Source organism: Pongo pygmaeus, chromosome 2 (assembly GCF_028885625.2).
Source record: "Pongo pygmaeus isolate AG05252 chromosome 2, NHGRI_mPonPyg2-v2.0_pri, whole genome shotgun sequence".
Taxonomy (NCBI): domain Eukaryota; kingdom Metazoa; phylum Chordata; class Mammalia; order Primates; family Hominidae; genus Pongo; species Pongo pygmaeus.
The window spans coordinates 193,075,335-193,100,149 of NC_085930.1; the positions used below are offsets into that span (position 1 = coordinate 193,075,335).

The 24,815-nt window shown below is 44.8% G+C and overlaps 1 protein-coding gene and 1 pseudogene across 4 annotated transcripts in view; one reads left to right on the forward strand and one right to left on the reverse strand.

The window, feature by feature from the left end:
- PARL (presenilin associated rhomboid like) overlaps positions 1–22,035 on the reverse strand; it is a 60,893-nt gene extending 38,858 nt beyond the window's left edge. For all 4 annotated transcript variants that reach the window (XM_063662478.1, XM_054479998.1, XM_063662477.1 and 1 more), the window contains exons 1-3: positions 20,896–22,035; positions 3,400–3,595; positions 2,154–2,294 (exon numbers count right to left, since the gene is read on the reverse strand). In XM_063662478.1, the coding sequence (XP_063518548.1) occupies positions 2,154–2,294; positions 3,400–3,595; positions 20,896–21,263 (705 nt within the window). In that variant the 5' untranslated portion in view covers positions 21,264–22,035. The remainder of the gene's footprint in view (positions 1–2,153; positions 2,295–3,399; positions 3,596–20,895) is intronic.
- Positions 22,036–23,358: 1,323 nt separating this feature from the next.
- Positions 23,359–24,611, forward strand: LOC129032969 (small ribosomal subunit protein uS2-like; annotated as a pseudogene).
- Positions 24,612–24,815: the final 204 nt, after the last annotated feature.

The window sequence follows — 24,815 nt, forward strand, 5'->3', positions numbered from 1 at the left end:
TGGTGAATAAAAGAAATAAAACACTGGCTGGGCTCGGTGGCTCATGCCTGTAATCCCAGCACTTTTGGAGGCCGAGGTGGGCAGATCACGAGGTCAGGAGATCGAGACCATCCTGGCTAACACGGTGAAACCCCGTCTCTACCAAAAATACAAAAAATTAGCCAGGCATGGTGGTGGGCACCTGTAGTCCCAGCTACTCGGGAGGCTGAGGCAGGAGAATGGCGTGAACCCGGGAGGCGGAGCTTGCAGTGAGCAGAGATCGCGCCACTGCACTCCAGCCTAGGCAACGAGTGAGACTCTGTCTCAAAAAGGAAAAAAATAAAAAAAAAAAAAGGAAATAAAATACATGTTTTATCTAAAAGCAAACATTTTTAAGAAATCAGTTAAGAAGAAAGAGGGCCATCAAGTTGCATATAAATGAAAAGCTCTAAAAGCTCCATATTTCTTTTTTTTTTTTTTTTTCCGTATTTCATCTCAAGCACAGTTAGAGACACTCAACAGCAGGTATTTACCACAGGTGTGTAAATATCATGTCACTGAGAAACGTTTAAAACTCCTCTTGGGGCCAGGCACAGTGGCTCACACTTGTGAAATTCCAGCACTTTGGGAGGCCAAGGTAGGAGGATCACTTAAGGCCAGCAGTTTGAGACCAGCCTGGGCAACAAAGTGAGACTCCTGTCTCCACAAAAAATGAAATAATTGGCCCAGGATGGTGGCACATGCCTGTAGTCCCAGCTACTCAAGAGACTGAGGTGGGAGGACTGCTCAAGCCCAGGAGTTTGAGGCTTCAGTGAGCTATGATCCCATTACTGCACTGAAGCCTAGGTGATAGAGTGGGACGCTGTCTCTTAGGGAAAAAAAAAAAAAATCACTTGCTAGCTCTATCCCTAAGGCATGTATATTTTGAAAAATTCCCTGCAGTTCAAATACGTACTCTAAAGCCAGGGTCCCCAACACCCCGGCTGCTGACCACTAGTGGTCCATGGCCTGTTAGGAACTGGGCCACACAGCAGGAGGTGAGCAGTGGGAGAGCATTACCACCAGAGCTCTGCCTCCTGTCAGATCAGTGGCTGCATAAGACTCTCACATGCATGCAAACCCTACTGTGAGGTGCACATGTACGGGATCTAGGCTGCACGCTCCTTATGAGAATCTAATGCCTGATGATCTGAGGTGGAACAGTTTCATCCCATAACCATCTGCCCCTCTGCAACCCCGACCTGTGGAAAAATTGTCTTGCACGAAACCAGTCCCTGGTACCAAAAAGGTTAGGGACTGCTGCTCTAAAGCAATTCATCAAGGTGATCCAAGTAAGACAGTGGCCTTTAAACTTTAGTAGAGCTGAGATCCTTAAACTTTAGTAGAGCTGAGACATCCTCCACACAGAAACATTAACACCTATTAACATTAATTTCTTTTTTTTTTTGAGACGAGGTCTCGCGCTGTCACCCAAGCTGGAGTGCAGTGGCACAATCTCATCTCACTGCAACGTCTGCCTCTTGGGTTAAGGCGATTCTCCTGCCTCAGCTTCCTGAGTAGCTGGGGCCACAGGCATGCACCACCACACCTGGCTAATTTTTGTATTTTCAGTAGAGATGGGATTTCACTATGTTGGCCAGGCTGGTCTCAAGCTCCTGACTGCCTTGGCCTCCCAAAGTGCTAGGATTATAGACTTGAGCCACTGTGCCCGGCCAACGTTAACATTTTTAACAACTATCCGTGGTGATTTTTGATGCATGCGGGTAGAGGGACAGAATTCTGGAACACTGCTAAGTACAACACCAGACATATAAAACAGTAATCAATACTTACTGTGAGGAATATTAAGTGCACTGACTTGACATTTATTAATCTGATGTTGCCATTAACTAAAAGCACTTCATAAATAACCAGGCTTCAAAACTTGGGATTACCAGTAGAGTAACTACAGTCAACTATAATCTATAGTATATTTCAAAATAGCTAATGGAGAAGAATTCAAATATACCTAGCATAAAGATAAATGTTTAAGGTGATAGATATTCAATTACTCAGATTTAATTATTACACATTATGTGAATGCATCATGTACACTGAAAACATGTGCATCTATTAAGTATCAGTTTTTTTAAACTGTGATTAACTAGAAGAAAGAAAGCAGTGTTTATCTTTACCTCCTTTCTGAAGTCTCCTTCTTTTTGTGGTCTTATGCTATCCAACCAATCAGCTTTTATACCATCAAAATAACTCTGGACCCTGGATTTCAGTGATTCATATTGCCAAATAGCAGCTGATCCAAATGCACAGCCTGTAAACTATATAAAATTAGACATATTACAAAATAGATTTAAGAGGGAAATAGATCTATACATATTTCCAAGGACAATACTTCATTGTCATTGCTTTTTACAAACCAACAGAAGGGAATACCTGGCACAGTGAAACCTAATAAGTGAAAAGGGCTTTTTTTTTTTTTTTGAGATGGAGTTTCACTCTTGTCTCCCAGGCTAGGCTGCAATGGTGCAATGTGGGCTCACTGCAACCTCTGCCTGCCAGGTTCAAGTGATTCTCATGCCTCAGCCTCTGGAGTAGCTAGGATTACAGGTACCTGTCTCCACGCCCGGCTAATTTTTGTATTTTTAGTAGAGACGGGGTTTCGTCATGTTGGCCAGAGGGGTCTCGAACTCCTGACCTCAGGTGATCCACCCACCTTGGCCTCCAGTGCTGGGATTACAGGCGTGAGCCACTGTGCAGGCGAAAAGGACATTTTATTGTTTCCCATTGTACTAACTTCACAATACCCTGGGGCCTGTTTCCAGCTATAAATCCTCAAATAAAACTGAAAATACCAACTTAGCACCGCTTGAAATGCTGTACCAAACAAGGCCAATAAGTTTATTCTCTAGGGCTTACATAAGTAAGCCAGAATTTAATAATAAAAGCAATTTTTAAGTTCAGACTCTAGGCCGGGCGCAGTGGCTCACTCCTGTAATCCCAGAACTTTGGGAGGCCAAGGCGGGTGGATCACGAGGTCAGGAGATGAGACCATCCTGGCTACCACAGTGAAACCCCGTCTCTACTAAAAATATAAAAAATTAGCCAGGCGTGGTGGCCGGCGCCTACAGTCCCAGCTACTCGGGAAGCTGAGGCAGGAAAATGGTGTGAACCCAGGAGGCGGAGCTTGCAGTGAGCCGAGATCGCGCCACTGCACTCCAACCTGGGGGACGGAGTGAGACTCCGTCTCAAAAAAAAAAAAAAAAAAAAAAAAAAAATTCAGACTCTATAATTAGAATTCATGAGCCCAGCTCCTTTTGATCCCCCCTCCACCTGTCCTTACTTTAAGGGAGCCCAAACGGGACAAAGTACTTTAACACTGCATTTGTAGCAAGGTAGGTAACTCCTAGCAAAGTGAGCTCTTACCCCAACAGTAAAAAATAAAGGTTTTATGAGACTCCTTATAGGATAGGGAGAAGGATAAAAAACTGTTTCTTCCACAGGAGGAATCAAAGCACTTCTCTTGTATGCTTCACCACTTGTCCCTGTGTCTGATCTTCGAGGTTCAACCTTCCTGGGTGCTTTTCTGAATCCGCATTTTTGTTGAATAAAGAAGTTAAACCTATGGGGCAAAAATAACAGATGAGAAACACAGTGGCATCTTGCAAACATCAACTTCTATGAACCTCCACTCTCAGACAGAATTCGAAGTCACAAAATTCAACCTTTCTGGAAAAGGTGACACACAAACTACAGCAACTTCAGAGGATACTACTTTGGGCTATTACTTTCTATCAGTCAGCAAAATAATTTGTATCCATCCTCCACACAGAAAGAATCTGAAGACCTGGTAAAAAGCTAGAGAACTCTAAATTGTCAGTTTCTTTTTTTTTTTTTTTTTTCTTTTTGAGACAGGGTCTCCCTCCGTCGCCCAGCCTAGAGTACGATTACTCCCTCCCTCTGTCGCCCACTGGTATGATCATGGCTTACTGCAGCCTCCACGTCTCAGGCTCAAGCAATCCTCCTGCCTCAGCCTCCCAAGTAGCTGGGACTACAAGCGTGGGCTACCACACTGTTAATTTTTGTACCTTTTGTAGAGATGGGGTTCTGCCATGTTGCCCAAGCTAGTCTCGAACTCTTGGGCTCACACAATCCTCCTGCCATGGCTTCCCAAGGTGCTAGGACTACAGGCATGAGCCATGGTGCCCCACCAGTTGTCAGTTTCAGTCAGAATGACTTCTGGGTTTTTGTTTCAAGTCTGGTCAATTTCTGGAACAAATATTTAAATGTATTGTCCTTGAAGCCACTCCAAATTCAATAATTATTTTCTTTTCTAAGTACTGACCATTATAAATTAAAACAGTCCTCTCACCTCTCCCCTTCTTTATTTCACTGTTTTGGGGACATCCACCAAATCATTTGTGAGCTGTTACTCCAACAGTAAAAAAAATTTTGTTGAGTCTTTACAGCTTGACCTCCTCAAAATATCTGACACTACTGATCATGCCTCCTAGTCCTAGCTTCTGTAACAGCATGTCCTACTCTTCAAATTCATCTTTAACTCCCGGTATCGTCCCTTTTTCCTCTACCCCATTCAAACTCAACCCATATAAATTCTTGAAACAGTCTTCTTTTTCTTTTGTAAAACTGTAACTTTCCCAGGTCACAAAGTAAAGATCCCTTCCTGTTTGTACCCTGAACATATTATCACTTATTATTATTTTGAGACAGAGTCTTATTCTGTCACCCAGGCTGGAGTACAATGACATAATCTTGGCTCACTGCAACCTCTGCCTCCCAGATGCAAGTGATTCTCCTGTCTCAGCCTCCCTAGTGGCTGGGATTATAGGCACCCACCACCACACCTGGCTAATTTTTGCATTTTTAGTAGACATGGGGTTTCACCATGTTGGTCAGGCTGGTCTCGAACTTCTGACCTCAGGTGATCCACCCGCGTTAGCCTCCCAAAGTGCTAGGATTACAGGCATGAGCCACTGTGCCTGGCTATCCCTTATTATTATAAGGGATAATAATGTATATTATTATTATTAAGGGATATTATAATATCCCTTCCGGAAGGGATAGTATGTTCAAAGATATTATATATATAATGAATAATATTCAGTGAGGAATATCATATTATCCCTTCTACTAGCCTCAAAGCTCCTCAAAAGCAGAGCTCGGGTAGGTCTTTTGTCTTCGTATCCCAGCCCCTAAAACAAGCTATTTGGTTGAATTTTTGTGACCTGAATGACTTCTAAGCACGTAAATGATTCAAATTTATTTTAGTCCTAACCTGAACTTTCTACTCCAGTATTTCCAACTCTATATTGAATAATGCTACTTGGATATGCTCCCCATTACTTTAATACCAATATATTCAAAATAGAATTAACTTATTCTCCTCTATAAACACCTCCATTTTCTGACGTACTCTTTCAATAAGACCAGAGTTCTCTCAGTTACTGAGGTTAAAAACCTAGGCTGGGGGCCGGGCACAGTGGCTCACGCCTGTAATCCCAGCACTTTGGGAGGCTGACGTAGGTGGATCACCAGGTCAGGAGTTTGAGACCAGCCTGGCCAATACGGTGAAACCTCGTCTCCACTAAAAATACAAAAATTAGCCGGGTGTGGTGGGGCAGACCTGTAGAGTCCCAGCTACTCGGGAGGCTGAGGCAGAAGAATCGCGTGAACCTGGGAGGCAGAGGTTGCAGTGAGCCGAGACTGTGCCACTGCACTCCAGCCTGGGAGACAAAGCGAGGCTCCACCTCAAAAAAAAAAAAAAAAAAAAAAAAATCTAGGCTGGGCACAGCGACTCACACCTGTAATCCCAGCATTTTGGGAGGCCGAGGCAGGCAGATCACCTAAGGTCAGGAGTTCAATACCAGTGTGGCCAACACTGGGAAACCCTGTCTCTACTAAGAATACAAAAATTAGCTGGGCGTGATGGTGTACACCTGTAATCTCAGCTACTCGTGAGGCTGAGGCACGAGAAGTGCTTGAACCCGGGAAGTGGAGGTTGCAGTGAGCCAAGATCACACCACTGCATTCCAGCGTAGGTGACAGAGTAAGACCCTGTCTCAAAAAAAAAAAAAAAATCTAGAAGCCATTTTGGAGTTATCTTTCCTTTATTCTTATTCAATTAAAAGCCAACTCTTAACAAAAATACTTTTAAAATTCCTAGTCTAGTCCCTTATCTCATGCCTGGATCATGGCAACAGTTTCCTTAACTTCAAACACTTTAACCTGTTGCATGTTCTTCTGGCCTCACATTGCTTTTCCTCAACATTCTAGAGTTTCTCAAATGTCCTCTTAGAGGGCCAAAAATCTCTTCCTAATTCTAATGCAACTCCTTAGCGCATCCCTTCTGGCCTGGAATACGCCACCATTTCCTAGCAGATCTCCTTGCTTCCAGTACCGCCCCACTCCAAGTGCAACCTTCACATTGTATTAAGCACAAATGTAATGTTCCCCTGCTTTAAACCCTACAATAACTTTTCATCACCCCATCAAACTCAGCATACATCCCTTCAATCTGACCCCTTCCTCTCTCTTGTCACTTCTTCCCTCCGCCACCTCAAATCCTCTCTATACCTGTTATACTGACTTTCTTGCAGTTCCTATGATCTGCTTTGCTCTCTCAACTACGACAATGCTACTCGTATTTTGGTATATACTTCCCTTTAACTTTTTTGGGCCCTTCAGATTTCAGTTAATATATCTCCTCCTCCAGGAAGTCTTCCCTAGCTGCCCCAGGCTGGGTACTTCTCTCCTTTGCACTTCTAGAGTTCCAAAGCAGTTTTTTAATACTTATCTCCACTACTGCCCACGCCATTAGATTACAATTTTATATTCATTATACCTCTACCACCAAGTCTAGTCCCTAATAAAACGTCAATAATTATCTGTCAGAATAAAAAAGGGATCAAAAAATGATTAAGCTTTATTCTGAGTAACTCAAAGTAAGATGGTACTATACTCAAAGTAAGGTGATACTATACTCAAACTAAGGTAGTACTATACTAAAAGTAAGGTGGTACTATTCTCAAAGTAAGGTGGTACTATACTCAAAGTAAGGTGGTACTATACTCAAAGTAAGGTGGTACTATACTCAAAGTAAGGTGGTACTATACTCAAAGTAAGGTGATACTATATTCAAAGTAAGGTGGTACTATTCAATAAGATAAGGAAAATTGGAAGCCTCAAAATAGGCAACTGGGAGATAAGAGATGAACAATTCCAGCTGGGGTACTGTTTAAAATGCTTGCAGTCATGGCAGCTTCATTCCTCTAGCTAAAAACTGAAACTTAAATTTCCACTAACAGGAGAAATTCTGTGGTATATTCATATAATGGAATATTACACTTGGCCAAAAAAAAAAAAAAAAGGCGGGGGGAGTGGGGGAAGAACTAATCATACATCATGGGTAACTCTCAAAAACACTTTTGGCAAAAGAAGTCAAATACAAAAGAGTACATGATATGTGATTCTGTGACTTCCGTTGCTAAGAAGTTGACAGACACACTAACCTGTAGTGATAAATATCAGATAAGCGATTGCCTGGAATGGGTGGGGCTTGACAGGAAAGGAGCAAGAGGAAACTTTCTGGGATGATGGCAATCTTTATCTTGATTTAGGTGATAGTCACACAGGTGTATACATTAATCAGAATGCACTGGCTGTACATTTAATACTTACACATTTTACTATATGTAAACTATATCTCAATAAAGTATTTTAAAGAATGCTCATAGGACATCCAAGTGGAGGTATCTTAATAGACATTTTGGAAATAAATGAAACTCAGAATAATGGTACAGCTGCTACTACTATTACTTGCCTAGAATGCATTTTTTTTTTTTTTTTTGAGATGGAGTTTCGCTCTTGTTGCCCAGGCTGGCATGCAATGGCATGATCTCAGCTCACTGCAACCTCCACTTCCCAGGTATAAGCGATTCTCCTGTCTCAGCCTCCCAAGTAGCTCGGATTACAGGCATGCACCGCCACACCTGGCTAATTTTTTTGTATTTAGTAGACACGAGGTTTCACCATGTTAGTCAGGCTGGTCGCGAACTCCTGACCTCAGGTGATCCACCCGCCTCGGCCTCCCAAAGTGCTGGGATTACAGGCATGTGCCACCATGCCCGGCCTAAGAATGCCCTTTCTCTTCAACACTGAGTCCACTCCTCAATTCAACTCAGAAATCACAGTGAGGAAAGTGATTATAAAGTAATTTGACTTGAGATTTTAAATTCAGAATTTATACTTCCAAATAAGTGATATTCCTTTCAAAGAAATCTATTACAGAAAAAGCAGAAAAGATTTGAGTAAGTTCATCTATTTTGGAAAGTTATAAACTTATGCAACCAATGGTACTGTTGCTCTAAATGGCTCTTAACTCCCTTCAGAGCCTGTTACCAGTCTTATAATGAATATCCTTTAGCAAACCCTGTTGAATAGCTAATCCCAAATCTATTTCCAACCCTTTCCCCTTGCCTGCTTTTTCTGTAATAGGAAATATCCTCACTTTTGCAGGCTCCCCTAGAGCTAGTGGTAACCATATCACACAGGATTACAGCCAAATGAAACACAAGAATTTTTCAGGAGCCCCTTGGAAAGGTTTTGCTTACCTGATAAAAATGGACATGCCACTGATGCCAAGCACGCCCCCTTCTTTCTGCCTTAAATAAGAATATAATGCCTAGAGACGAGGCAGTCATCTCAAATGCCAAGAGAAAGGCCAAGGGATTCAGACGCTAACCTTGACATTTTTGAGCCACTGAGCAAAGACACTAGCCACTTACCTCCCATCATCCTATATTTGATAAATAACTCTCCTTCTTATTTAAACAACCACCAGTTTATTTACTGCCAAATGTATTCCTGGTATAATTTTTAAAGTGGCAGATGTTAACTTTTTGCCACTGGATTTGATTTAAAGATCCCAAAGTAACCTGGAGATAGGTCTAGTAAGTAAAGTTGCAATTAATTAATCAAAACAAGTAATGCCACTTTGAGCCAAAACAAAGGTGTATCATAAAGTAATAGGAATATATTTACCATAAAGCTGACAAGTTGACAGCCGGGCATGGTAGCTCACGCCTGTAATCCCAGCACTTTGGGAGGCTGGAGTGGGAGGATCACCTGAGGTCAGGAGTTCGAGACCAGCTTGGCCAACATGGTGAAACTCCATCTCTGCTAAAAATACAAAACTTAGCTGGGCGTGGTGGCGCACGCCTGTATTTTGATTACAGGCATGGTGGCACATGCCTGTAATCCCAGCTACTCAGGAAGCTAAGGCAGGAGAATCTCTAGAAGCCAGGAGGCAGAGGTTGCAGTGAGGCAAGATCACGCCACTGCACTCCAATGTGAGAGCTGAATGTCAGAGCAAGACTCCGTCTCAAAAAAAAAATTAATTAATTAATTAATTAAAGATGGCAAGTTGTAACCCAGTAATGTCAGTTCCTAGCATTTGTCATGTACTGGACCAAGAAATACAAAGGATAAGAAATACAAAGGATTTGTATTTCCAACAACTTAATACTACACAATCAATTCTAATAAAAAATTACTTCTACCTGTCACCAATTCACTTAAAATTTTGAAGCACAAGTTTTAAAAGGAACATAAACACCCTAGGTTGGGAACCTGGACTTGAAGCAAAGCCAGACCTTTTTGCCTAAAATATATATCTTGAGGATCTCACCAGAAGTGCGTGTCAAGCTGAGGACATTAAGAGTACATTACACAAGCTGGCCCCAGGGTTAAGTTCAGAACTTATCAGTATGTACACATACTGAATACATCACACACGGGCATAGCTCGATTTATTGTACTTCACAGATATCCCAAGTTTGTTACACAAATTGAAGGTTTGTGGCAACCATACATCTAGCATGTCTTTTGGCACCATTTTTCCAACAGCATGCACTCGCTTGGTGGCTCTGTGTCACATTTTGGTAATTCTCACAACACTTCAATTTTTTCATGTCTGTTATGGTGATTTGTGATCAGTGACCTTTGATGTTACCACTGAAATTGTTTTGGGTACCATGAACCATGAGACAATGAACTTAATAATGCTGTGTAGGTTCTGACTGCTCTACCAACCGGCCATTGCCCACCTTTCCCTCTCCTTGGACCTCCCTATTCCTTGGAACACAACAATATTGAAACTGGTCAATTAATAACCCTACAATCACCGCTAAGTGTTCAAGCTGAAAGGAACAGTCACATGTCTCTGGCTTGAAATCATTAGAAATAATTTTTTTTTTTTTTTGAGATGGAGTTTTGTTCTATCACCCGGGCTGCAGTGCAGTGGCGCGATCTCGACTCACTGCAACCTCCACCTCTTGGGTGCAAGCGATTCTCCTGCCTCAGCCTCCCAAGTAGCTGGGACTACAAGCACCCGCCACCACACCGATCTAATTTTTGTATTTTTAGTAGAGATGGGGTTTCGCCCTTTTGGCCAGGCTGGTCTCGAACTCGCAACCTCAGGTGATCCTCCCGCCTCAGCCTCCCAAAGTGCCCAGCCAATTAGAAACAATTAAGCTTAGTGAAGAAGGCATGTCAAAAGCTGAGAGAGGCCAAAAGCTAAGCCTCTGGCACAAACAGCCAACTTGTAAATACAAAGAAACAATTCTTGCCGGACATGGTGGCTCACGGCTGTAACCCCAGCACTTTGGGAAGTTAAGGCAGGAAGATCACTTGAGTTCAGGAGTTTGAAACCAACCTGGGCACCATAGTGAGATCCTGTCTCTATATAAAATTTAAAAATTAGCCAAGTGAGGTGACTTGCGCCTATAGTACTAGCTACTTGGGAGGCTGAGGCAAGAAGATCACTTGAGCCCAGGAGGTCAAGGTTGCAGTGAGCTACAAATGCGTTGCTGCACTCCAACCTGGATGACAGAACTAGACTCTGTATCAACAACAACAGCAAAACTACTGAAGGAAATTTTTAAGTGCTACTCCTGAGAAGAGAAAAATAGTAGGCTGGGTGCAGTGGCTCACACGTGTAATCCTAGAACTTTGGGAGGCCAAGACGGAGGATCAACTGAGGTCAGGAGTTCGAGACCAGCCTGGCCAACAATGTGAAACCCCATGTCTACTAAAAATACAAAAACTAGCCGGGCGTGGTGGCGGGCGACTGTAATCCCAGCCACTGGGGAGGTTGAGGCAGGAGAATCGCTTGAACCTGGGAGGTGGAGGCTGCAGTGAGCTGAGATTGTGCCACTGCACTCCAGCCTGGGCGACAGAGCAAGACTCCGTCTCCAAAAAAAAAAAAAAATAGAGTAAGAAAGCAAAACAGCCTTATTGCCAACATGGAAAAAATTACAGTGGTCTGAATAGAAGATCAATGAGCCACAACATTCCCTTAAGCCACAGCCAATCTAGAGCAAGACTAACTCCTTCAATTCTATGAAGGCTGAGAGAATTGAGGAAGCTGCAGGAAAAAAGTCTGAAGCTAGCAGGGGTTGGTTCATGAGGTTTAAGGAAACAAGCTGTCTCTATAACATACAAGTAGAACTTGAAGCAGCAAGTGTGGATGTAGAAACTGCAGCAACTTATCAAGAAGATCCTAAGACGAAGGTGGCTAAACAGATTTGCAAAGCAGACAAAACAGCCTTCTATTGGAAGAAGATGCCATCTAAGACTTTCATAGCTACAGGTGAGGAGGCAATGCCTGGCTTCAAAACTTCAAAGGACAGGCTGAATTCATTAGGCACTAATGCCGTTGGTGACTAAGTTGAAGCCAATGCTCATTTACCATTTTGAGAATCCTAGAACCCTTAAGAATGATGGTAAACTACTCTGCCTGTACTCTATAAATCGAACAACAAAGCCTAGATTACAGCACACCTGTTTACAGCATCGTTTATGGAATATTTTTTATTTGTTTATTTTTACTTTTTGAAATGGAGTCTCACTCTGTCACCCAGGCTGGAAGTACAGTGGCTCTATCTCAGCTCACTACAACCTCCACCTCCCAGGTTCAAGCAATTCTCCTGCCTCAACCCTCTGAGCAAGGTTCAAGCAATTCTCCTGCCTCAACCCTCCGAGCAGCTGGGATCACAGGCGCCTGCCATCACGTACGGCTAGTTTTTGTGTTTTTGGTAGAGATGGGGTTTCACCATGTTGGCCAGGCTGGTCTTCAACTCCTGATCTCAGGCGATCCACCCGCCTTGGCCTCCCACAGTGCTGGTATTACAGGCGTAAGCCACTGTGCCCAAACGGTTTACCAAATATTTTAAGCCCAATGTTGAGACCAAATGCTGAGAAAAAAAAGATTCCTTTCAAAATACTACTGTTCACTGACAATGTGTCTGGTCACCCAAGAGCTCAGATGCACAGGTACAAGAAGATGAATGTTGTTTTCATGCCTGCTAACACAATGTCCATTCTGCATCCACATACATCAAGGAGGAATTTCAACTTTTAAATCTTATTATTTAAGAAATACATTTTCTTTTTTTTTCCCCTAAGAAATACATTTTGTAAAAAAAAAAAAAAAAGAAAGAAAGAAAGAAAAATACATTTTGTAAGGCAATAGCCACAGAGAGTGATTTTTCTGATGGATCTGGGCAAGGTAAACTGAAAAGCTTCTGGAAAGGATCTACCATTCTAGATGTCATCGGGAACATTCATGATTCATGAGAGGAGGTCAAAATATCAACATTAACAGGAGTTTAGAAGAAGTTGATTACAACACTCGAGTATGACTTTGAGGGGCTCAAGACTCGAGTGGAGGAAGTAACTGCAGATGCAGTAGAAATAGAAAGGGAACTAGAGGCTGGGTGCAGTGGCTCATGCCTGTAATCCCAGTACCCTGGGAGGCCAAGGCAGGCAGATCACCTGAGGTCAGGAGCTTGAGACCAGCCTGGCCAACATGGTGAAACCTCATCTCTATTAAAAATTCAAAAAAATTAACCAGGCATGGTGGTGGGTGCCTGTAATCCCAGCTACTCAGGAGGCTGAGGCAGGAGAATTGCTTGAACCCAGGAGGCAGAGGTTGCAGTGAGCCAAGATCGCGCCATTGCACTTCAGTCTGGGTGACAGGAGTTAAACTCCATCTCGAAAAAAAAGAAAGAGCAAGAGAACTAGAATTAGAAGTGGAGCCTGAAGATGTGATTGAATTGCTGCAATCTCATGATCAAACTTGAACAGATGAGAAGTTGCTTCTTATGGATGAGCAAAGGAAGTGGTTTCTTGAGATGGAATCTACTCCTGGTGAAGACACTGTGAACGCTGTTGAAATGACAACAAAGGATTTAGATTATTACATAAACCTAGCTGATAAAGCAGCGGCACAGTTCGAGAGGATTTACTCCTACTCTGAAAGAAGTTCTGTGGATAAAATGCTATCAGACAGCATCACATGCTACTGAGAAATCTTCTGTGAAAGGAGGAGTCAATCAAAGTGGCAAACTTCATGTTGTCTTATTTTAAGAAATTGCCACCGCTACCCCAACCTTCAGTAACCGCCACTCTGATCAGTCCACAGCCATCAACAGAGGCAAGACCCTCCACCAGCAAAAAGATTATGACTCACTGCAGGCTCAGATGATCATTAGAATTTTTTAATAATAAAGCATTTTAAAATTAAGGTATCTACATCTTAACAAACCACTCTAAAATGCACTGGCTTAAAACCATAATTTATTACTTTTTTTTTTTTTTGAGACAGTGTCACCCAGGCTGGAGTGCAGTGGCATGATCTCGGCTCACTGCAACCTCCACCTCCCAGGTACAATTCTCCTGTCTCAGCCTCCTGAGTAGCTGGGACTACAGGCACACACCACCACACCTGGCTAATTTTTGTATTTTTAGTAGAGATGGGGTTTCATCATATTGGTCAGGCTGGTCTCGAACACCTGAGCTCAAGTGATCCACCTGCCTCAGTCTCCCAAAGTTCTGGGATTACAGGTGTGAGCCACTGCACCAAGAGATGGGGTCTTGCTATGATAACCAGGCTGGTCTCGAACTCCTGGCTTCAAGTGATCCTCCTGTCTTGGCCTCCCAAAGTGCTAGGATTATAGGCATGAGCCACCATGCCTGGCCTAAAACTGTAATTTATTATTTCTCATGATTCTCTAGGTTAGCTGCCCCCACCTGGGGACCAATTCCACTGGTCTCACCTGGATCACTCAACGCAACCAGTACTTTTTTTTTTTTTTTTTTTTGAGACAGAGTCTCGCTCTGTCGCCCAGGCTAGAGTACAGTGGTGCTATCTCGGCTCCCTGCAAGCTCCACCTCCTGGGTTCACGCCATTCTCCTGCCTCAGCCTAGAGAGTAGCTGAGACTATAGGCACCCGCCACCACGCCTGGCTAATTTTTTGTATTTTTAGTAGAGACGGGGTTTCACCGTGTTAGCCAGGATGGTTTCGATCTCCTAACCTCGTGATCTGCCCGCCTTGGCCTCCCAAAGTGCTGGAATTACAGGCGTGAGCCACTGCACCCGGCCCCAGCCAGTACTCTTGACTGCTTAATCAGAGCTGGAGAGTCTCAGATGGCCTCTCTCGTACCTGGAGCCTTAGTGCTGGTTGTTGTCTGCTTGCTCTTTCACCGCCCAGTCCTTGGTGTTCAGTAGTCTAGCGGGGGCTTCTACCATGACAGAGGGAGTGTTCCAAGTGGGCAAAAGCTGCAAGGTCTTCTGAGGCCAACTCTGGACCTTGCACAATATTACTTCCACCGCATGCTACGGGTCAAACTAAGCCTCAAGTCCAACCCAGCTCCAAGGAATAGGGAAGTAGACTCTAACTTTGGATGAGAAGAACTACAAAATATTGTGGCCATGGTGTTTTATCTACCATACTAGATGTGGCAGAGGCAGTTATGCTTCCTAGTCTAGAGCAGTAATTCTCAATTCTGGCTATACATTAGAACTGCCTGGTGAGCTCTTAAAAGTCCTACACCATGGCTCTATCTCATAACAAATTAGAATCTCTAGGAGTGGGCCCAAGGCCTTAGTAGTTGTAAGACCTCCCCAGGTGATTCTCATGTGCCGCTAGAGTCGAGATCTATTCATACCACAGGTTTGGGGAAACTTCAGTCTACATACAAATCACCTGGAAATCTCATTAAAAACATTCTAATTTAGTAGGTCTGGGGCAAGGTGAGTCTGAGATTTTGCATATCTAAACAAGTGCCTAAATTAGGGGTTGTCAAACTATGGCCTATAGAGTGGATTTGAGCCTCCAACTAAGAATGGTTTTTACATGTTTAAAGAGTTGCTTAAAAAGAAAGAGAAAGAATATGCGACAAAGACCACATGCGGCCATATTTTCTATCTGACCTTTTACAAACTAAGTTTGCCAAACCCCTGTCCTAGATGATGCCCAAACTGCTAGTTCATGAACCACTTGGAATAGCAAGGAGCTAGAACCTCATTCCTCACTCTTCCAACAATACTTGTACTTAAATTAGAATGGTTTGTTGTCCCACAGATTAATCCTATCTAGGTAACCAAACAAAGAATTCCAATACAAATGTTCACTAGGACTGACTCCCAGCATCCATGCCCTCTTCTCCTTTTCCAAACTATACCCTAGAATTTCCAGCCATTTCATTTGATGAGATACACCAAGCCCACGACTGGCTTAAGCCAACTTTCACATCCCATTCCCTGGCAACTTCAAGGGATTCAAGGATGGGCACCTGTCCCAAGTTAGGCCAATCTGGTCCAATGAAATTCAGTTTCAAGATTTTGTTTGTGATAACGGAGAAGACAACTTTTTTTCCTGCTAGATTTGCACCTAAAAATATATAGCCCCAAGAGCTGCTGGCAGCCATCTTACAACCACAAGGAGATAGCATGCTGAGAGAATAAAGCCAGCATTTAGGAAGCAGAGACAAGCCATGGAGAAAACGGTGTCTAGTGACAATTTGAGACACTGGACTTGTCTCACTAGAAGCCAGTCCTGCCTCTACACTTTTGAACTGCATAAACCAATAAATTCCCCTAATTGTTTAGGTCAGTTAGAGTTTGGTTTTCTATTGGAATAAGGATGCTTTTAGAGAAGTATGTTTATTACATATTATATAAGGTATATTTTCTCTTTTTAGTGAGCTTTCATTTTAAATTTCCTTTTTTTTGGTGGGGGGGGAGGTCCTCGCTCTGTCACCCAGGCTGGAGTGCAGTGGCACCGTCTCAACTCACTGCAACCTCCGCCTCTTGAGTTCAAGTGATTCCCCCACCTCAGCCTCCCAAGTAGCTGGGATTACAGATGCCTGCCACCAGGACCGACTTCTTTTTTTTTTTTTTTTTTGTATTTTTAGTAGAGATGGGGTTTCGCCATATTGGCCAGGCTGGTCTTGAACTCCTGACCTCAGGTGATCCGCCTGCCTCGGCCTCCCAAAGTGCACCCAAAGGATTACAGGCGTGAGCCACTGCACCAGGCCTTAAATTTCTTAAAGTGTGAAACAAGGAAAAGCATGATAAATGTCCCCAATTGCAAATGTTTGCCATCTTATTCACAGGTTTAGGTTATTCACCTCTTCCCAATCAGATGGGTATATAAGATAGGGAAATAAACTATTTACCTGAATAAGTTGGAAAACAAAGTGAAGCGCCGCAATAAAATGGATGGGGATGGGAAAGAGGGTCCCTTCAGGCATATGACAACTCACAACAGCAGGCCTGCCTTGACTCTGTGGCTTTGGTCCTTCTGCCAGGAACTAGTGATTTGGGGAAGCAATCAAATGTGCTCAAAGTGGGAGGATGTCATGAATACTTAAGTTGCCACCAGCCACAGTTATGGTTCAGTTTTTTTTTTCATTTTTGTTTTTAAGACAGTTTTGCTCCTGTTGCCCAGGTTGGAGTGCGATGCCGTGATCTCGGCTCATTGCAACCTCTGCCTCCCGGGTTCAGGCGATTCTCCTTCCTCAGCCTCCCAAGTAGCTGGGATTACAGGCGCCTGCCACCACACCTGGCTAATTTTTGTGTTTTTAGTAGAGAGACGGTTTCACCACGTTGGCCAGGCTGGTCTCGAACTCCTGACCTCAGGTGATCCACCCACCTCAGCCTCCCAAAGTGCTGGGATTACAGGCTTGAGCCACTGCACCCGGCCAGCTCAGATTTTTTTTTTAATACAATCCTATAAGTTTTAAGTAGAAAAAGTTACACCAATATATGTGTTCACCTAATAGTGAGTGACAACACAGTCTCATAAATGTTTTGGTTTTTTATTTTTTGGGTCTTTTTTTGAGACAGGGTCTCACTCTGTCACTCAGGCTGGAGGACAGTGGTGCCCTCAGCGCTCACAGCAACCTTCACCTTCACCTTCTGGCCTCAAGCAATCCTCCTCCCTTAGCCTCCCACGCAGCTGGGACCAGAGGCAAGCACCACCATACCCACTAATTTTTTTTAATTTTTGTAGAGACAGGGGTCTCCCTATATTTCCTAGGCTGGTCTCAAACTCCTAGACTCAAGTGATCTTCCTGCCTCAGCCTCCCAAAGCACTGGGATTGCACACCTGTGCCACCGCCAGCCTTTGTGCATTTTTTTTTTTTTTTGAGATGAAGTCTTGCTCTTGTCCCCCAGGCTGGAGTGCAGTGATGCAATCTCGGCTCACTGCAACCTCTGCGTCCTGGGTTCAAGCGATTCTCCTGCCTCAGCCCCCCGAGTAGCTGGGATTACAGGCCTCTGCCACCATGCCTGGCTAATTTTTGTATTTTTAGTAGAGACGAGTTTTCACCATGTTGGCCAGGCTGGTCTAGAACTCCTGACCTCAGGTGATCCATCCGCCTCGGCCTCCCAAAGTGCTGGGATTACAGGCATGAGCCACCACGCCTGGCCTGTGCATTGTTTTTAAGAGTGCAACGGTAAAGACAATACAACTTAAATACACAGGTCAGTGCTAATGTTTATGTTACTCAAGATTTGTATGAACAAATTAAGTAGAAATGGCCTAATGTTCAAATGGAGACAAAATGTGTCTAAGCATACACAATTGATTAGATTCATTCCACTTAAAACAAAATAAAGCCCGAGGCATGGTAGTGCGTACCTGTAGTCCTTGCTACTAGGGAGGCTGACGTGGGGGCGGATCCCTTGAACCCAGGAGTTTGAGGCTGCAGTGAGCTATGATAGTGCCACTGCACTTCAGCCTAGGTGACAGAACAACTCACCTCTTAAAAATACAAAAGATATGGATTCTACATAAACTCTGGCATAACAAAATTATTTTCTTGACCCCATCTTGAGTTAACAGATGGTCAGTTAAAACAAAATATAATATATACGATGGACTAATATGTCAAGTATCTTACTTAAAGATATTTTGAGGCTAGTCATGGTGACTCAAGCCTGTAATCCCAACACTGGGAGGCAGAGGCAGGCAGATCACTTGAGACCAGGAGTCCAAGACCAGCCTGGCCAACATAGCAAAACCCCGTCTCTACAAAAAACACAAAACTTAGCCAGGCATCATGGTGGTGCATGCCTGTAATCCCAGCTACTCGGGAGGTTGAGGCATGAGAATCGCTTGGACCCGGGAGGCGGAAGTTGCAGTGAGCTGAGATCGTGCCACTGCATTCCAGCCTGGGAAACAGAGCAAGACTCTGTCTCTTAAAAAAAAAAAAAATATATATATATATATATACACGTGTATATATACACATATATATATATAGAGAGAGAGAGAGAGAGACTATCGTCTCAGTATAAACTTTCCATACAAACGGCAGGCTTTTTAAAAATATAAAATGTTAAGTGTTACAATTCAACTATTTTCTTCCCTTGGATAGTTTCATACAACTGGCAAATTAAACAGGTTTCCACTTTCAAGCCTCAAACCTTGGTAACAGTAAAGTTTACGAGGAGCCCAAATAAGACTTTTTTTCCCTTTTGTGTAAAAGGCCAGATAGAAGATATTTCGGTCTTTGTGGACTACTGAAATCTGTCACATATTACTATTTTTGTTTTACAATCCTTTAAAAATGTAAACCATTCTTGGCTGGTGGGCCGCCTTGGGCCTGCAGCAGTTTTCAGACCCTAGTATCACCACCTAGAGTGCTTGTAAAATGCCAATTCCTGGTCCCACTTCAGGCCTATTATTAATACATCAAATGACATGGATTGAGTCATTCTTCTGCAAGCTAATTTCAAAGCCATAAGAAGTCAACATACAGCTAATAAAGGTTATATATAAGGTAAACTGATACTCTCTATTAACTTTAAGAACTTATTTCCAGAGGCAAATGCTCTATTTCAGGCCTACATTCTCATGTATATTTTTTATGCAACCACGAAAATGTCATTTTCAAACTTTCTATACAAATGGCAAGCTTTTCAGACTAAATACTAATCTTCAACATTTCATGTGTTTCTGGTTCACTGTTTCAAACGGTCTTTATGCTCAATTTTTACTAGAGGCTCATTAGTTTTCTTTTGCTTCCCCTTCCTAAAACCAATACGGTGATGTGTACATAAATCTTAAATGTTTAACACACTTCCTGTTGCTTCCTAATACACGTACGGTATTTATTTTACATGGAGTCTCACTCTGTTGCTCAAGCTGGAGTGCAATGGCATGATCTCGGCTCACTGCAACCTCCGCCTCCCAGGTTCAAGCCATTCTCCTGCCTCAGCCTCCCGAGTAGTTGGGATTACAGGCGTCCGCCACCATGCCCCGCTAATTTCTTGTATTTTTAGTAGAGACGGGGTTTTGCAATGTTGGCCAGGCTGGTCTTGAACTCCTGACTTCAGGTGATCCACCTGCCTCAGCCTCCCAAAGTGCTAGGATTACAGGCGTGTGAGCCACCACGCCCGGCCAGTATTAATCTTTTCTTCCCCTCTTAAACCATGCAATCTCAAATGGGATTACCACCTCCATCTGTCCTCATTTTCCACCTCCCCAGGAGTTTAAGATTAGTGCCTGACAGATCTGCTAGTGTATGAAGATACAATGTATGTGAAGTTTTCACAAGTCCCTGATAAAATTCACCTGGAATGCTTGTAGGACATACAGGTTCTTCCACTCCACCCACCCCTCTCCTGATTGTGATTTGGGAAGACTGGGGTGAGGCCTGGAACATAAAAATCCATACAAACTCTCCAGGTGATCCTTGAGCTTAGGCAAGGGCTCCGCCACATTAGAGCCTCGATTATTTACCACTGACTATCCCACGTGTTGATAAACAATGGTTCTTATCAGCAATCAGGTGGATTCGAGGCACCCATCTAACCAAGTCAGAAATTGGAAGGAATGAAGTTTTGAACAAAAGAGGAGGAAAATTTTCAAAGCCAAATGCACATCAGATTCTTAAACACGTGAGGAATTTCTCTCTTCTCTCTCAAATTAGAAATGAATTACGGTGATGCAAAAATCAGCAATACTGATAAACCATACGCTTCACACTTCTACTCGGAAGGTTCGGCAGTCTTCTTTCCAAATCAACCGGAAACCAAATCTTCCACTGTCTCAATTCAACAATAAAGCCTCTCCTACGACTTTGACAGACACAAAGTGATACCTTCCATCAGACTTCGTCCTCCCTTAGATCACAACCTAAAGAAGGCGACTGGTTGTAATGGAACACAACCTTTATAATTAGATGGAAAAAGAATAAAAACAGCCATTCTGCCAGCTGTACTAACTGCCTCACTTCAGAAACTGGCTCAACAGTTTCCTGTCGCGATTATGAAGTGTGGCACGCAATGAACCAACCTTCAGCTTAGTTCCCCTTCCAGTCACGTCCTTCCCAGTGGGAAAGGACAAAGCGCAGGCTCGCGGGGGGCTGGGCTGGGCAAGGGGAGCAAGAAGCGAGGACTGCACGGAGGCGAGAGAGGAGAGAGAAGGGGCAGGTAAGGTGAAGGGGGTGAGATGGGGGCAGCACGAGAGGCCCAGACGGCCTCCGCCCCTGAGGATACACGGCCAGAGCTCAGGGACCAAGAGGCGAGAAGACCAGAGCGGCGGCTATTACCTGCGTCCGAGGAGCCGCGGCGGGGTTAGGGCCGCAGTGAGCTCCTCGCAGCTGCGGCCGCCCACCGACGCAGCCCACGCCTGGCCGCAGCCCCAGCCTCTCTGCGCCCAGCCTCGCCACGCCATCTTCCCAACCTCTGCCCCACCATGGCCCGACCTTACCAACCCCAGCTGCGCAACTACTTCCGGGGCGAAGGCAACACCATAGAGCACGAGGAGCAGTCTAGCGCGCCCCCGCGTGGCTGAGCGGTAGCCGAACCGCCACGGTGCCGGGACGACTGGCTGGCGCCCTTCTCTCCTACCGCTTCCCCTCCCACTGCTCAGCCGGCTCCCGGAGCGACCTGCGAGAATGGCCTGGCCTCCCCGCATTTGCAGATGAGGAGGATGGGGCCAGAGCGAAGAGGGACAACTGACATTTTTTTGAGTAACGGCACATACCAGGCGCTTTCCCTAAGATCGCATTTAATCGTCACAGCACTGCTAGAGGTAGATGTCATCACTGTTTCACTTTGCCTCAGGTCAGAGGGGATAGGACTTGCCCAGAGTTGCAGGGCTGGTCCCTAGAGGAACCAACGTGGCAAGCCAAGTTTTCTTAAATTACTACTTTTTTCTGCATCTCACCACTTCGTGTTATTCTGTATGCCTTTAACAAAGTCCAAGCCTATCGGGCGGGGTGGCTCACCCCTTTAATCCCAGCACTTTGGGAGGCTGACGCCGGCGGATCACCTGAAGTCAGGAGTTCGATACCAGCCCGGCCAACATGGTGAAACCCCGTCTCTACTAAAAATACAAAAATTTGCCGGGCAGGGTGGCACGTGCCTGTAATCCCAGCTACTCAGTTGGCTGAGGCAGGAGAATTGCTTGAACCTGGGAGGTGGAGGTTGCAGTGAGCCGAGATTGCACCACTGCACTCCAGCCTGAGTGACAGAGCGAGATCCGTCCCAAAAAAATTACCAATACAAATACAAAAATTAGCTGGGCGTGGTGGCGCAAACCTGTAATCCCAGCTACTCAAGAGGCTGAGGTGGGAGAATCACTTGAACTCGGGAGGTTGCAGTGAGCCGAGATCGTGCCAGCCTGGGCAACAGAGTGAGACCCTTTCTCATAAAGAAATAAGTAAATAAACACAAAATCCAAGCCTGAAATGAAAAGCGGGCTTTCACTTTTTCATAATCCATCCCTCACCTGCCTGTCAGTTAGCTTGATTCCCTGCCATTCTATTCCCCCCGACCCTAGCTGCAGCCATACTGTCATTGGCCATTACTCAAAGGCACCATCCGCGTTCCCACCGCTGAGCATTCACGCTACCGTTCTCACCACTTGAAACACCTAACCGACTTGTCCTTCAGGTCAGCCTCAAGTGTCACCTCTTCCAGGAGGCCTTTCCCAGACCTCCACTCCAATTTAGATTCCCTTCCTTTGTACTCACATACCGCTTTATGCATATCTCTACAATAGCGCTTCATTCGTTCCATAAGCACTTATTAAGCACCTACAGTGTGTCAGGTGATGTGTTAAACCTGGGGATACAGTTGAGAAGACACTATATCTGACCTCACAAAGATTCTATTGTACTGGGGGAGAAGGCTCTGTAGGAGTCTAGAGGGGGGGATATAGCCCAATTGAAGGAAGGGGCATGGGAGGCTCGGGGAGGAGGCTTCCCAGAGGAGCTGATAGAGGCCACCAAGAGAAGAGGATTGAAGTGTTCCTCAGAGAGAATAGCATTCGTGATGTCTCCCAGCGCACAACTTGTTTGAAAAACTAAAATAAATTCACGCCTTTTCCACACAACCCAGAGAGGGGCCCATACGGCATTGTTCTAGATTCTCTGTGGGCGGCAAGCCGTCCAGGTGCCGAGGCAAGAGACCAAGGGCACAAGCTGTTCCAGTATAATAAAATATAGAAAACAACAAGTTATACTAGATCTAGATCATAGACATGATTATATATGAATATCATTAATCATCAGTTTGTAGCAATTACTCTTTATTCCAATATTATAATAATCCTCGCTCTATAATCATAACCTAGGAAAAACCGGGCCATACAGAGGCAGGAGCTGAGGGGACATAGTGAGGAGTGACCAAAAGACAAGAGGGCGAGCCTTCTGTTATGCCCAGACAGGGCCACCAGAGGGCTCCTTGGTCTAGCGGTAATGCCAGCGTCTGGGAAGATGCCCGTTACCAAGCAGACTGTGGTCTAGCGGTAGCGTGTCAAGGAAAAACACCCGCTACTTAGTAGTCCCCAGGGGAGTTTAGAGAAGACTCTACTCCTCCACCTTTTGTGGAGGGCCTGACATTAGTCAGGCTCGCCCGCAGTTATGCGGAGGCCTAACCGTTTTTCCCTGTGATGCTGTGCTTCAGTGGTCACGCTCCTAGTCCGCCTTCGTGTTCCATCCTGTACACCTGGCTCTGCCTTCTTGATAGCAGTAGCAAATTAGTGAAAGTACTAAAAGTCTCTAATAATGGTGTAAGTTGTTTCTCTCTTTGTCTCCTCTCTCTCTCTGCCTCGGCTGCCAGGCAGGGAACGGCCCCCATCCAGTGGACACGTGACCCATGTGGCTTACCTATCATTGGAGATGACTCTCTCTCCTTATCCTGCCCCTTTGTCTTGTATCCAATAAATATCAGTGCAGCCTGGCATTTGGGGCCACTACTGGTCTCCGCGTCTTGGTGGTAGTAGTCCCCCGGGCCCAGCTGTCTTTTCTTTTATCTCTTTGTCTTGTGTCTTTATTTCTACGGTCTCTCATCTCTGCACGTGGGGAGAGACCCACCGACCCTGTGGGGCTGGTCCCTTCAATTCTCATTGTAACTTAAAGGGAAACTTTCACAATATCTAGAGCGCTTGATGTCCTGCAAATGAAGGAGGAGGATGTCCTTGCAGCAGGAACCCACTTAGGTGGTACCAACCTTGACTTCCAAATGGAGTAGCACATCTGTAAGAAGAAAAGTGATGGCGTCTACATCCTACATCTGAAGAGGACCTGGGAGAAGCAAGAAGTTTCTGCTGGCAGCTCGTGCCATCGCTGCCTTTAAAAACCCTGCTGATGTCAGTGTCATGTCCTCTAGGAATACTGGCCAGAGGGCTGTGCTGAAGTTTGCTGCCGCCACTGGAGCCACTCCAATTGTTGGCCGCTTCACTCCTGGAACCTTCACTAGCCAGATCCAGGCAGCCTTCAGGGAGCCACGGCTTCTAGTGGTTACTGATCCCAGGGCTGACCACCAGCCTCTCACAGAGACATCTTATGTTAACCTACCTACCATTGCGCTGTGTAATACAGATTCTCCTCTGCGCTGTGTGGACATTGCCATCACATGCAACAACAAGGGAGCTCCCTCAATGGGTCTGAGCCGGTGGATGCTGGCCCCGGAAGTTCTGCGCGTGTGTGGCACCATTTCCCTTGAACACCCATGGGAGGTCATGCCTGATCTCTACTTCTACAGAGATCCTGAAGAGATTGGAAAAGAGGAGAAGGCTGCTGCTGAAAAGACTGTGACCAAGGAGGAATTTCAGGGCAAATGGACTGCTCCAGCTCCTGAGTTCACCGCTACTCAGCCTGAGGTTGGAGGCTGGTCTGATGGTGTGCAGGTGCCCTCTGTGCCTACTCATCAGGTCCCTACTGAAGACTGGAGTGCCCAGCCTGCCACAGAAGACTGGTCTGCAGCTTCCACTGCTCAGACCACTGAATGGGTTGAAACAACCACTGAATGGTCTTAAGCTGTTCTTGCACAGGCTCTTAAGCAATTACAGCCACAAACAAGAGATTGGAGCATAAGGGAAAAATGAGTTTAGAGCACTTATTCTTCCCAGTCCCTCCCTCCTTAAGCCACATGCATTGGCTTCTGTGTTCTCTGTTCTGAAACTCTCCTCATTGCTCCATTTGAGTGAGTGAGGGTGCCCTTTCTGATCAGAACCTGGCAC